Raw genomic sequence first — 12965 nt, forward strand, 5'->3', positions numbered from 1 at the left:
AAGAAAGAAAGAAAGAAAGAAAGAAAGAAAGAAAGAAAGAAAGAAAGGAAATAAGAAAAAGGAAAAAAAAAAGGGAAGGGGTTGGAAGGAAGGGGGTAGAGTGGAAATAACCCCCAAACACTAAACAGGAACCAAAAATCCAAGAGTTTGTGGTCACCCATCCCCACCCTAAGTTCAGCCCTTCCTGAGACCCTGACCCATCCTCCCCAACCACCCAAATAAAAAAAGAAAAACCCGAAGCCAGGAAGAGTGGTACCTGGGACAGTCACTGAGATTCCGGACACAGGGAAAGGGAAGGGTAGAGTCCAAAAAGTAAGGGCTCAAGGTGAGGATTAATGGAGGCGAGGCTCTGGAAGGAAAGGCTGGGCCAGAGGCGGCGGGGCAAGAGTAGGAGGGCAGAGAGCAGGAGAGTCTCTCCTGGCTGCTACTGCTGCCACAGTCCCCAAGTCCCTCTGAGGGAACGTCACGGCTCATCCTACAGTCTATTCCTGGTCCGTGAGGAGCCTCATAAGCCTAATTCCAAGTCCTCCAATTCCTCTTCTAATGCCCCCCTCCTGGCCAGTTTTTCTAATTGCTCTCTGCTAGGATGGCTGATCTCCCCAGTCTGAATCCGCTGCTGCAGTTCAACTATCTGACGGAGTTTCTTCTTCAGGTTCTTGATCTTCTTGGCTTTATCGGTGGCAGAGAGCGTATCCGGTTTGTCAGGGTTTGTCGCAGGGGTGGCTCGGGGACCAGAGGGAATGCTGGTCGGCTGTGCCGGCTCCTTCAAAGACACTTTATCCAGAGTCCGGCTCAAGGTCTCTACTGCCCCCTTCCCTTGCTGCTGTCGCCTCTTCTCCTTGCGTTTGAGGTTGCGTTTGGCAGTTTTAGAGAGGCCTGGCTCACCCCCCTCGAGCCTTGGTGGGGTAGGGACACTGGCCTCAAGGCTCAACCCAGGGGGCAGCTCTGGTTTACTCTTGAAGAACTTGACATACTTGTTTTCATACCTGAGAGGAACAAAAGCTGTCAACAGATTTTCAGTTCCTCTGTCTCCCAAGTCTGACTGTCTCCACACTGCCTGATCTCCTTCTTCTCATCCCTTCCCTAAGAAAACCAGCTTCCCTTCGCTCCCCTACCCTTGGTATACCATGAACCTGGGAGGGTTTTGGGGGTCAGAGCTGGGAAACTCTTCCTAGCTCTCTGCTAGCTAATGACAACCAGGCATTACAAGACTTCTGCCTCTGCACCTGCTCTCCCAAGTCTAAGTTCTGTTACTTGGGGACTCAAGACAAAAATCCCCCAACTTATGCATGCTGCCCCTGCCCCAACCCAGATAGGACCCACCCACCCCCAGGCCAATCACATACACAGGAACCTCCTCCTGAGGCACGTAGCCTTCTTTTACTTTACGCTGCTTCCTCCAGGTCCCGTCTGGCCGCTGGGTCGAAGCAATATATTTACCTATAACAGGATAAATCACATTTTGAAGACAATCTCCTTGAATTTATCCAACTGTGTTCATTTTCTTTGAGGCCTTGTTTGCCCACTGTGTTCAACTGACCTTTTTTTTTTTTTTTTTTTTTTTTTTAAATTAATTCTAAGACAGAAGAGCAGCAAGAAGGGCTAGGCCATGGGGGTTAAATGACTTGCCCAGGAAATGTCTGAGGTCACATTTGAACCCAGGACTTCCTAACTGTAGGACTGCTGTTCTATCTACTGAGCCACCCAGGTACCCCACAACTATGGTTTTTCAATAATATCAATAAAACCTTTCAGTTAGAGAAGGAAATCTCGACAACTCCTTTGGTCACCTAAATACAAATATCAGCATATCATTTCTCATGTCTCATATCATTCCACAAATACTTGGGTGGCAAACATTGTGAACCAAGTAAAACAGATGACCCTTTTTCTTTAAAAGTTTGTCATTTAGGGGGCAGCTGGGTAGCTCAGTGGATTGAGAGCCAGGCCTAGAGACAGGAGATCCTAGGTTCAAATCTGGCCTCAGACACTTCCCAGCTGTGTGACCCGGGGCAAGTCACTTGACCCCCATTGCCTACCCTTACTACTCTTCTGACTTGGAGAGACGGAAGGTAAGGGTTTAAAAAAAAAAAAAAAAGCATGTCATTTACTCTGAGGAGAGGAGACTTCAAAAGTCGCTTACAAAGAACATCTATAACTGAACACTCTTCCATCCTACTATGCACAGTGAAATGCTATGTGCGAATAACACGTAGGTATCCTCGAGGAGCTAGCACCCTTCAGTCTAGTAGGAAATGGAAACAGAAACAGACAGCACATATATAGAAGAGAGTATTCAAGAGATGTATATGAGATGAGCAAAAGCCTAGAAGCAGTAAAGTCCGGCTGAGAAGCCCCACTGGCTGAAATACAGGACATTGGGCAGGCTCTGTATGAAGGAGGAAAGGGGCTGGTGCTGAAGCAGCAGCAAATCACCAGTCTTGAACAGCAGAGCTGATAAAACCAGAGCTGGGTTTATTAATAACAACTAATATTTATCTAGGACCTTCTGGCTTACAAAACACTTTACAAGTTATTTCACTTGGTACAAACGATATGTGAGGAAAGTGCTATTTTTTTTTTATTTTATCTTCTGTCTCTTAGATCTAAGGATCTAAGTATTGGTTCCAAGGCAGAAGAATGGTAAGAGCTAGGCCATGGGAGATAAGTCACTTGCCTAGGGTCACATAACTAGGAATTCTCTGAGGTCACATTTGAACCCAGGACCTCCCATCTCTAGGCCTGGCTCTCTATCCACTGAGCCATCCAGATTCCCCTTAAGTGCCACAGTTACCCTCATTTCATAGATGAGGAAACTGAGGGGACTCACTGAGGTCATCCCATTAATAAGGGCCTAAAGGACTAAAATGACAGCAAAGGAAAGTAATAAATGTTGGAGGGGATGTGGCAAAATTAGGGCATTAATGCATTGCTGGTGGAGTTGTGAATTGATTCAACCATTCTGGAAGGCCAATTTGGAATTATGACCAAAGGGCTTTAAAAGACTGCCTGCCCTTTGATCCAGCCATACCACTGCTGAGTATGTGCCCTAAAGAGATAATAAGGAAAAAGATTTGTACAAAAATATTTATAGCTGTGCTCTTTGTGGTAGCAAAAAATTGGAAAATGAGGGGATGCCCATCGATTGGAGAATGGCTGAACAAATTGTGGTATCTGCTGGTGATGGAATATTACTATGCTCAAAGGAATAATGAACTGGAGGAATTCCATGTGAACTGGAAAGACCTCCAGGAATTGATATAGAGTGAAAGGAGCAGAGCCAGAAGAACATTGTACACAGAGACGGATACACTGTAGTACAATCAAATGTAATGGACTTCTCTACTAGCAGCAATGCAATGACCCAGGACAATTCTGAGGGACTTATGAGAAAGAATGCTATTCACATCCAGAGGAAGAACTGTGGGAGGAGAAACACAGAAAAAAAACAACTGCTTGATCACATGGGTTGATGGGAATATGATTGGGGACATAAACTCTTAAGTAATCACCCTAATGCAAATATTAATAATATGGAAATGGGTTTTGATCAATAACACATGTAAAACCCAGTGGAATTGCGTGTTGGCTAGGGGAGGAGGGGAAGGAATTTTTCCAGGTCGCCATGGAAAAATATTCTTAATTAAATAAACAAATTTCAAATAAAAAATAAATAAATAAATGAAAGAATAAAAATTAATCTTGGAGGAAAAAAAGGGTTTAAGGCAAGATTTCCCCATAAGTCTTCTTGACTCCAAGTTCAATACTTTCTAAAGGGCTGAAAAGCCTTAACCTAGAAATTCTGACTGATTACTCCATCAGTAACTACTATGTTTGAGCCAGTATTCACAATATGTTTGATTGTTTATAAGTCATGCTCATACTCCTATACTAATTATGATCATTATACAACTCACACAAAACCCAGACATTTAAAAAAGGATAAAATAAAGATAAAATAATAGAGTCAATAGGGAGTTTATTGAGAGGGGAAATATAGGTGAGAGTTGCAATTTCAGAGCTGTGTGCTTGTGTGCTTTCAGAGCCTGGAGAAGGTCAAGATGAAGCAGAGGGACACATTCAGGAGTTATCTCAATAGTCCAGTGAAGAAGTCATGAAGGCTCTTAAACCAGGGGAATGGTGATGTGACTGTAGAGTAGGGAAGAGATGCCAGAAGGATTGTGGAAATACAAAATAGGGCAAATAGCTAGCTATGTGGGGAAATGAAAACTGAAAGGTTCAAGAAGACATTAAACTTCTGGCCCTGAAGACTAGAAGAGGAAAAGGTTTGGAGGAATGACCTGTCCACGCCCTCACATCCTCCTGTCTCACCTAGAAGAGGGACTCTTATCAGTCACCGCCCTGAAGCATACAGCCCATCCTCTGAGGGAGGCCCCCTGAGCCACTAGGATCTAGGGGGAAGGGGAGAAGTACCCTAGGACAGGAGGCAGAATCTTCCCAATGGAAACAGTTCAGATTAGAAGACTAGATCACCTGAGGGTGGGAGTGGGCAATAGCACACTAAGAAGGGAGGGAAGAGTAGGTGGTGGAGAGAGAATTGGGATAGGACAGGGATGAGGAGAATCTTATAACAAATGATTGCTGGGAGGACATAAGGGACCCCATCTCCCCTTCCTTGCATCAGTCAAACACACAATCCTGGGGACAAGGCCACAGAACTCATCATTTTTGTGAAGGATAAATTAGAAGAACAACTCAAGGTGTGGAGCCCAAGTAGGAGGCTACCCCACCTGTACAGCTGAGAACAAATGAGAATCCCAGCAATGGGAATGGAAAGAAGGAGATGAATGGGAAATTCTGGGAGAGGGAGGGCAGAGAGAGGATTCTATAAACGATTAGATATGGGGGAGGGAGTAATCATGAGGGAGGAGTCAAGCAGGATGGGAAGATTTTGAGCTGGGGTGACTGAAGAATAGTAGACAGACCAGGCTACGGGTCTTCATGTATATGAAGGGTCATCAGGTAAATTGAGGTTTATCCTGCTTGACTTCCCAAAGGAGACAACTAGGAGAAATGGATGAAATCTGCAAGAAGCAGGCTTGATTTTTTTTTTGTTTTGGTCTCAATTTAATGGGGGGGGGGGGGGGGGGGTCAACAATTAGAACTGTCCAAAAAACGAAATTAAATGCCTCAAAAGGCAGTGGATTCATGTTCAGACTGGAGAAGAAATGAAACAATTTCCCTTCTCTCTGTAGAAAATGGGGCACCATGGGTATAGAATGTTACTGGTAAAGTCAGATACAGTTGCTCTGTTAGTCAGTTTTTAACTGTTTCCTTTGTTACAAAAGAACAAGTTTGGCAAGAGGGTAGGGTAAGGATGTAATGGAAAATGACTTGTGCTATCAATAAGTAGCTTTAATAAAACTTTCATAAACACACACAGAGGGACTGGAATGCCCCTCAGTAGAGACCTACTTGTTGGGAATGGTATAGAGGACATTCATGTTCAAGTGTGAGGCCTTCTCCCTTCCCTCAGAGATTCTGAGGCCTCCTGGGAAGATGATTACCTCAGATTTAGAAATGTCAAATTTGAGATGCCCACAGACATTTAGGTAAAGATGTCCAGCAATAAGGTCTGGTGTTGGTGCTTTGGACAATATTCTGTGAAATCCAACCCTGCAAGCATTCCCTAAGGACCACTCTGTGCCAGGCACTGTGCTAAGCATAGGTATACAAAGACAAAGACAGGCCTTGCCCCCAAGCAGCTTACACTGAGGTCTTGGGTTCACAGAATCCTAGATCTACAGTTGGAAGGGATGTGAGAGACTATCTAGTTGAACTCCTTCACATGAAAAAAAAGAAAAATGAGACCCAAAGAACTTGAGCTTAGGCAAGGGGGGGAAATGGACAGGATCTGAATTCAAGTCCTCTGACTCAATGTTCTTTCCAATATCTTGGATTGCTTCCCATTCTATGGGAGGTGGGGAGGTAGAGGATCAATAGGCACATGGATAAGTAAATACAAAATATATAAAAACAAATACCAAGGCATTGCAACAACTGAGGGAATCAGAAATTTCAAGCTGAACCTTGTAGAGAAATGCCATCTGGAAAAAATAAGAGGAGCCAGTGACATAAACAGAAGGGCTGGCCAGATAAGGAGAATTTCAGTATTGGAGAGTAGGAAGGGCCCTCTGGGGCCATCCAATCAAATATACAGCTAGTTCTTCCGAAACACAAAAGGGATCCACATGACATAGGAAACAAGTGGTGGTCCAGACCCTAAGCACTAGGGGAGTATATGGGTACAGAACCAAATGAGAGAAGAAGGCAGGTTTCCAGTTCAAGAGGTGGGGGCCTATAGGTGCCTTAATGTGGTATACAGCATCAGCTGAAGTTCTTTGTCACGAAATCTTGCTTAATGTGTGAGGGTTCAGTCAGAAAATGTGATCAATGTGTGAGAAACAAAAGGAATCAATCATAAGAAAGAGCCCAAAAGAGAAGGCCAACAGTCCCAGAGTTAAAGAGGTTAAGGAAAATAAGGCAAAAAAAAGGTTGCTGGATTCAGTAATAAGATTATTGATAGCCTTTTAAATAGAAGTTTCAACAAAGTTGTTGGGAAGAAAGGCAAACTGTAAGGGGTTAAGAACTGCTCAGATGGTGAGAAAGCAGAACCATCATATAGAGATAATTTCAAGAACTTTGGTGTAGGGAAAGGAAGGAGAACCAGGCATAAAGGACAAAGGGTTTGTTTTTAAAGATTGGGTAATATTTATAAGTAGGTAGGCAGGTACTAATGGTCAGGCAAAGATATGAGAGAGAAAGATAAAAGGGAGGAAAGAGGGGGGAAGAGGGAGAGGAGAAAAAGAGAGAGATGCTTGAGAGAAAAATGTCTCTGATTAGATGAAAGACATATGCTATCAAAATAATCATCTATAAGCTTTAACTTTGGTAAGAAAGAGAAACATCTCTAACTCTGAACCAGAAGGAAAGAAGAGTTAGGAAAGCCTCTACAGAGTTTTTCAGTGTGGAAATGGCCAAGGCTTCTGCCAGGATTAGAGTGGTGGGGGTAAGTTTTGTCAGCCAGAAAAGCTGCTGTGGAGAATAAGATGAGAAACAAAAATGACTGCTGATGACTTCACACAAGTGGGCTTCACATATAATTCAAAGGTATGTAGTAGACAGGAGTAGAAGGATAGGATTCAAGATTTCTTACAGGAGGTGAGTCTTAAAAGGATTCTGAGAAGCAGAAATAAGAGAACAGTAGGATGAGGAATGCTAGAAGGTTTGTGTAAATGCAAAGAGATAGGAAACAGCATATTAAATTCAGCTCATAATCCAGCTTCACAGTATGTAAAGAGGAATAAGGTGAAATAAAGTTGAAAAGGTAGATTGGAGAAGATTTTGGAGAGCATTAAATGGTAGGCAGAGGAGAAATATAACTAAATCTCAAAGGCAATTTTAAGTCACATAAGTGTTTTGTGTAGAGGAAAGAGAAATTTGTGGCATAAGAAACTCAATCTGACAACTGCCTGGGGGATGGGTTGGTGAGAGATCCAAAAAATGGAGGGAGACCAGCTAGATTAAGGACTCCAAGTGAGAAAAGTGATGAATAACTGAATGGACTCAGGTGGTAGCAGTACAAGTGATGAGAGGGAGAACTGAGAGAAATGGGCCACTGACTGGATACTGGGGATAGAGGACAGATGGAAGAGATTTCCAAAAAATTCTGAGGTTTTAAAACAAAATTGTTAAGGATTCAGGGTAATAGCATCTTTAGAAAACAAACAATCTAGAGGAAGAACAGATATGATGGAAGATGGTGAGTTCTGTTTGAAGAGAACCTAGGACACTCTTGAGGTACAGGTGGAAAAGGAATCAGCAAAGGCAAAAGAAGTCAGAGAAGAGAACCAAAACAAAGCAGTGTCAAGGGACATGAGATCATCTATTGGCAGGGATAACTGAGTGTTAAATGCAGCAGAAAGGTCAAGAAAGATGAGAACTGAATCTGACAATTAAAAAATCACTAGCTGGTTTTAATGGAATAGTGGAGTCATAAAATAGGCTGAAAGGGATTAAGGAGTTAAGGGGTAAGGCATCCTGTGTTGTCTATGAATTCTTAAACTTTAACCATGAGAGGGAACAGAGAAATAGGAAATAATTTAAGGGAATGGCAGAATGAAAGGCAGGTTTTTAAAGAACAGCAAGACCTGGAAATATTTATATCAGTAAAGTCATATATAGAGAGATTAAAGATGAAAGAGGAAATGATTAATAAGAAACTCCCATATGAAACAAGAAGGAAGGGGATCATGGGGACAAGGGAAAGGGTTAACTGTGGCAAAAAGGGTCCTCACTTCTGTTACGATTAAAAATGATGAGGGCCGAGATCAAAAGGGAGAATAGTATTGTAATAAAAGCCATGCTGATAGAGATAAAAATCATTAGACCACGCGCCTGTAAGAAACCTATTCCAACCTCACCTCAGCCATTTACCTTTCCTCTCTCCGCGCGCTCAGGTAGCTAAAGAGGAAGTTCAAAGTCACTTCCCCCTATTTTAAAACAGTCCCTCACCTTCAATATCCAAAACAGGAAACCCATTGGGGATCACGGGAAATGTAGTTCCAAGTATCCCAAGTGATTTCAAATGACACACTTCATCCACTGAGACTACAGCAAAGTAGAAAAAGACAATTGGGGTTCTAAGGAAGGAAGGTGAGCACACTTAAGAATGATAGCTCCCAAAGTCTCAGTACAGGAGGAATGAAGGTTACATGTTGAGAAAGAGGTAGATCTGGGGTTGGAGGTTTCATAAGTCAGAGAAGGTTTGGAATAGTCACTGTAGGGAATCAGAAATGACAGCAGTGAAGGCTCAGTTAAGATTAGATAACATGACTTTATAGTGTATCCAATATGAATGATTTCATGATTTATGCATGAGTCTGCTCTACACGGAAAAGCATATATACAATCTGTACTTTGCACATATTTTCTGTATCTTTCTGTCTTGATAACCAGTGGAGAAGTTTCCTCCCTCTGGTCCTTGGGCAAAATGGGTGACCAGTACTACCTAAGGATGACATCTCACTTTCTCAATCTGTTTTTTTTTTTTTTAAACCTTACCTTCCAACTCGGAGTCAATAATGTGTATTGGCTTCAAGGCAGAAGAGTGGTAAGGGCTAGGCAATGGGGGTCAAGTGACTTGCCCAGGGTCACACAGCTGGGAAGTGTCTGAGATCAGATTTGAACCTAGGACCTCCTGTCTCTAGGCCTGGCTCTCAATCCACTGAACTACCCAGTTGCCCCTCTCAATCTGTTTTCTCCTGAGACCTCATCCTAGCATAAGTTTGCTGCCTGCCCCGCTCTTCATACGATTCTTTTCTACAGTTCAGTGAGACAGAGAGCTGAGACCCAGTGACATTAATAGTCGATTAACAGGCTGAGTACAGGGACACTTGTGTTCTGGTCTTAGCACAGTGCCTGACACACAGTGGGAACTTAGTAAGTGCTTGTTGACTTGACTTGAGTGGTCCCTTCCCTGCCCAGGTTGACAGTTTCCCGGGGAAGGTGAATATGCTGAAAGCCACCCACATCAGCAATTAGGTCTCCAAAGAAAAAGCTCAGAGAGTCGGTAAAAAAGAGAAAGGGCCAGACGGAAGAGGGTCTTCTTCCCCAATCCTTCGCCACTTAAGGTGGGTGAAACTAAACTGGGGAGGGGGACGACACAGAAATTGGAAGGGACACGGACGGACCTCGGCCGACTAGCGAGCCGAAGGGTCTCCAGGGGCCAAGAAGAAACTCCCAGGGCTCACTGGAGGCCCGAGGACTAGCCCTGGCCAGCAGAGACCCTTGCCTAGGGTTTGGGTGACCGGAAGCAGAGGGACCCCGCTGCCACAGGCCCGGAAGGGGGCGCAGGTGCAGCCCCGAAGGAGCGAATGAATGGGGTAGGCGGTCCGGGGGGGCGGGAACAGGGGAGGGGCCCCGGGATGGGCGGGGCACAGGTCCCTTCCAAGTCCGCCCTCCACCTCTACCCCCACCCCCAGAGGCCCGGGGAGAGGAGACTGCACCGCCCGCACTCACCGCCGGTCTCGTCAGTTACATAGGGAGTCGCCATCTTGGAAACGAGAACCACTTCCGGCGTGAGTACCACCCTCCCCCAAGGCCCGCCCCCTTCCCCACCGGAAGTGGAGTCCGGAGCTGGTCTCGAGCTGCCATTTTCGTCTTAAAGAGACAGAGCATCCTTGGAAGTCGTGCCTGGAGCTAGGAAAGGCCAACAAAATGGAAGGGCTTGTTAGGAGGGAACGGTACCTTTCAGTTCGTCCTCAGGAGCGGGCTGGCGGATGGACGACATCCCTGGCCTGGCAGTGCCGCAGAGGCGGAGGGGAGGAAAGGGAACGCTGCAGGCCGTAGCCGGCAGCGTGCGCTCTCAGTGTCTGTGGAATGAATGAAAGAGGAGGCCTGAGGCCGTTTCTCTCCGGAGGATGGGGCCGGGACGCCGAGGTCCTCGTGGCTGGCTTCCGCCCCCGTCTCTGGGGCGGCTGCCACGAGCGTCCCCAGTTCAGCCAAGGCCGAAGATCTTGGTTCAAATCCTGACCCCGCGCCTCCTCCTGCTACTTCTCCCAGTGACCTTGGATTAGTCTCCCCGTAGGGGCTGGGCTCGCTGACCTCGCCTACGCTCCCTTCCGGCCCAAGCCTTCCCTCCCCCCACCTCCGCCCTTCACTCCCCCTCCTCGCCTCAGTTTCTTCCTTTGCATAAGATTCCCCCCACTCTAGGTCTCCCGCCCTACCTCGAGGGTGCTGGAGGAAAGAAATGGAGGGAAGAAAGGAGGGGCGTGATCGGAGGGGTTGGGCTTGACCCCGCAGCCCTTCCAGCACTCCCCATAACTGCCCTTCTCCCCTCCCCTTTTACTAAGTGCTTTATCTTCCCGCCCTAGACCTGGCCCCCAGACGCTCAATTCCGCCTGAGGCTGGGAGGGTCCCTGCCTGCCGCTTTCTCCTCGGAACTCCGCTTTTCTTTTCTCCTCTCCTCCCCCGCCCCAGCCCAGCCCACCCCTCACTCCTGCACACTGCTGACATTTAGGTGGCACTTTACCACGGAAATTGTTTCTGCCTCATCCTTCTACCACCCGAGAGCCCTTCCTGCCGGGGAGGGGGAAGGACAGGAGGCATCCGAGCTAGGATTTGCATGAAAGCCCTTTTTCCGAGGGGCAGTAAGTAACTAACACTATGCCCTACCTGCCCCTTCCGCAACTTAGAAATCCGACTATGGCAGATCCCAAGCTCACCAGTCCACCACTTTCTTCTCCCCTCTAGCTCAAACGCCTGCTGGATAAGCGAGATTTATTGGAATACCGCTTGGCATTTAATTCGCAGCTATTAACATGTTACACGCTCCTCTCCCTCCCTTCAGAAGTTTCCACTGTACCCTCCCTTTCCACACGCCCACCCGGTAGTTGCCTTTGTGCACGCGGGTGAGGGCAAGCTGGAAAAACTGGAAGAACTCAGTGGCTCGTTGGCACCAACGCCTGGCATAGATGGGGTCACCCTTTCAATCGAGTCTCTGCAAAAAGGAAACTCTAGAGACGTGGGACAGCTCCCCTCAGGGGCTGCCCAACCCCGCGCCGTGGGCCCCTTCGCTCGTACCTCTTTCCACCCCCAGACATCCTGCCAGAACTTTGGGGTTGGCAGGAAGTGAAACTCGGTTGTCTTAACAGCTCGTTGGGGGACTTGCCTACCCTAGCCGGGGCTGGGGTGTGGCTCTCGCCCCCACCAAAGGCGGGAGGGAGAGAGAAGTGAGGGTGTATGGTAGAAATGAAGCTGTTTTTTCCTCCCTTTGTTCACTGCGGTTTCTTTTTTCTCGATCCTTTTAGTGATGTGGTGATAAGAGGAAACGTGCACCTGGGACGGGGTGCCGCGAGCCCTTCCCTTATACCTACTTCCCACACATTGCCCCAGGGCAGTGGAGGCCAGGTGGAATAGTGGGGGGAAACTGGAGATAATTCACTGAGGGGCTGGGAAGGAGAGAAATTCTGGAAAATATGGGAGTCACTAATCCTACTTCACCGAACTGAGTTCCACTATAATTTTCCAAATTACAGAATCTGATAATCTGAGGCTCTTCGAAAGGGAGCCATGGGAAAGGAATGTGGAGAGGGTGAGATATTTTTATATGAAGCTTTATGGAACGCTGTCTTTTCCACAACTCTGTGAAACAGTACAAATAATATTATTGCCATTTTACAGATAGGGACTCTTGAGGTCCTACAAGCAGGGAAAGGAAAGAATAAGCATTTATATCACTCCTACTCTGTGTTCATATGGGCTATTTATGCCCAATCTGTGGTAGAGCCTCCCCAGCTCATATTGGTTTGATCAGTCACAGTTGGACACACTGTACTTTTACCCCAATATAGTGACCTCATTTTGGTCCTCTTGAGTACAAAGAACACCAACCAAGTCAGGTGCTTTATAAAAATCTCATTTGATCCTCATCACAAGCCTATTATTGCTTCTGAAGTAGGTTCCTCATCTTACAGCTGAGGTAAGTGACTTGCCCAGGGACACACTGCTAGTAATAATAAACATTTTTTTAATTGCTCACTCTATGCCAGGCACCATGCTAAGCATTTGATAGCTAATACCTAATTTGATCCACATAACAAACCTTGAAGGTGGGTATTATCATGCCTATTTTACTGTTAAGAAAACAACTGAAGCAAACTGAGTTTATTGACTTGCCTGAGGCCGAAGAGCTAATAAATTTAGGGGGCCAAATTTGAATGTAGGCCTTCCTGACTCCAGGCCCAGCACTCTCTCCATTGCTGCCTCTTTGAGTTTAAAGGTCTTGGCCAGCGTCACAAAGGTAGAATTCAAACCCTAGCCTCCAGACTTAAAATTCTCTGCTTTTCCCACAATAAAGCTGCATCCTCTAAAAAGTTTTTGCTGGGAAAGAGAAAGGAGGTCGCTAAGGAGTAGGAAAGAAGAGAAAGTTCTGGGGATTGTTT

At 46.0% G+C, this 12965-nt stretch overlaps 1 protein-coding gene across 2 annotated transcripts; it reads right to left on the reverse strand.

Moving 5' to 3' along the window:
* Positions 1–70: 70 nt before the first annotated feature.
* LOC123256365 (partner of Y14 and mago-like) lies at positions 71–10652 on the reverse strand. 2 transcript variants are annotated; one of them, XM_044684997.1, is made up of 3 exons: positions 10270–10652; positions 1347–1440; positions 71–986 (listed from the first exon to the last, which is right to left on the reverse strand). In XM_044684997.1, exons 1-3 carry the CDS (start codon positions 10310–10312, stop codon positions 506–508), a joined length of 618 nt encoding a protein of 205 aa, XP_044540932.1. In that variant the 5' UTR covers positions 10313–10652; the 3' UTR covers positions 71–505. The 2 variants fall into 2 exon arrangements, with proteins under 2 accessions (XP_044540932.1, XP_044540933.1); XM_044684998.1 differs by lacking the exon at positions 10270–10652 and adding an exon at positions 10042–10075.
* Between the last annotated feature and the right edge of the window lie 2313 nt (positions 10653–12965).

Source organism: Gracilinanus agilis, unplaced genomic scaffold, assembly GCF_016433145.1.
Source record: "Gracilinanus agilis isolate LMUSP501 unplaced genomic scaffold, AgileGrace unplaced_scaffold58169, whole genome shotgun sequence".
NCBI classification, from domain to species: Eukaryota; Metazoa; Chordata; class Mammalia; order Didelphimorphia; family Didelphidae; genus Gracilinanus; species Gracilinanus agilis.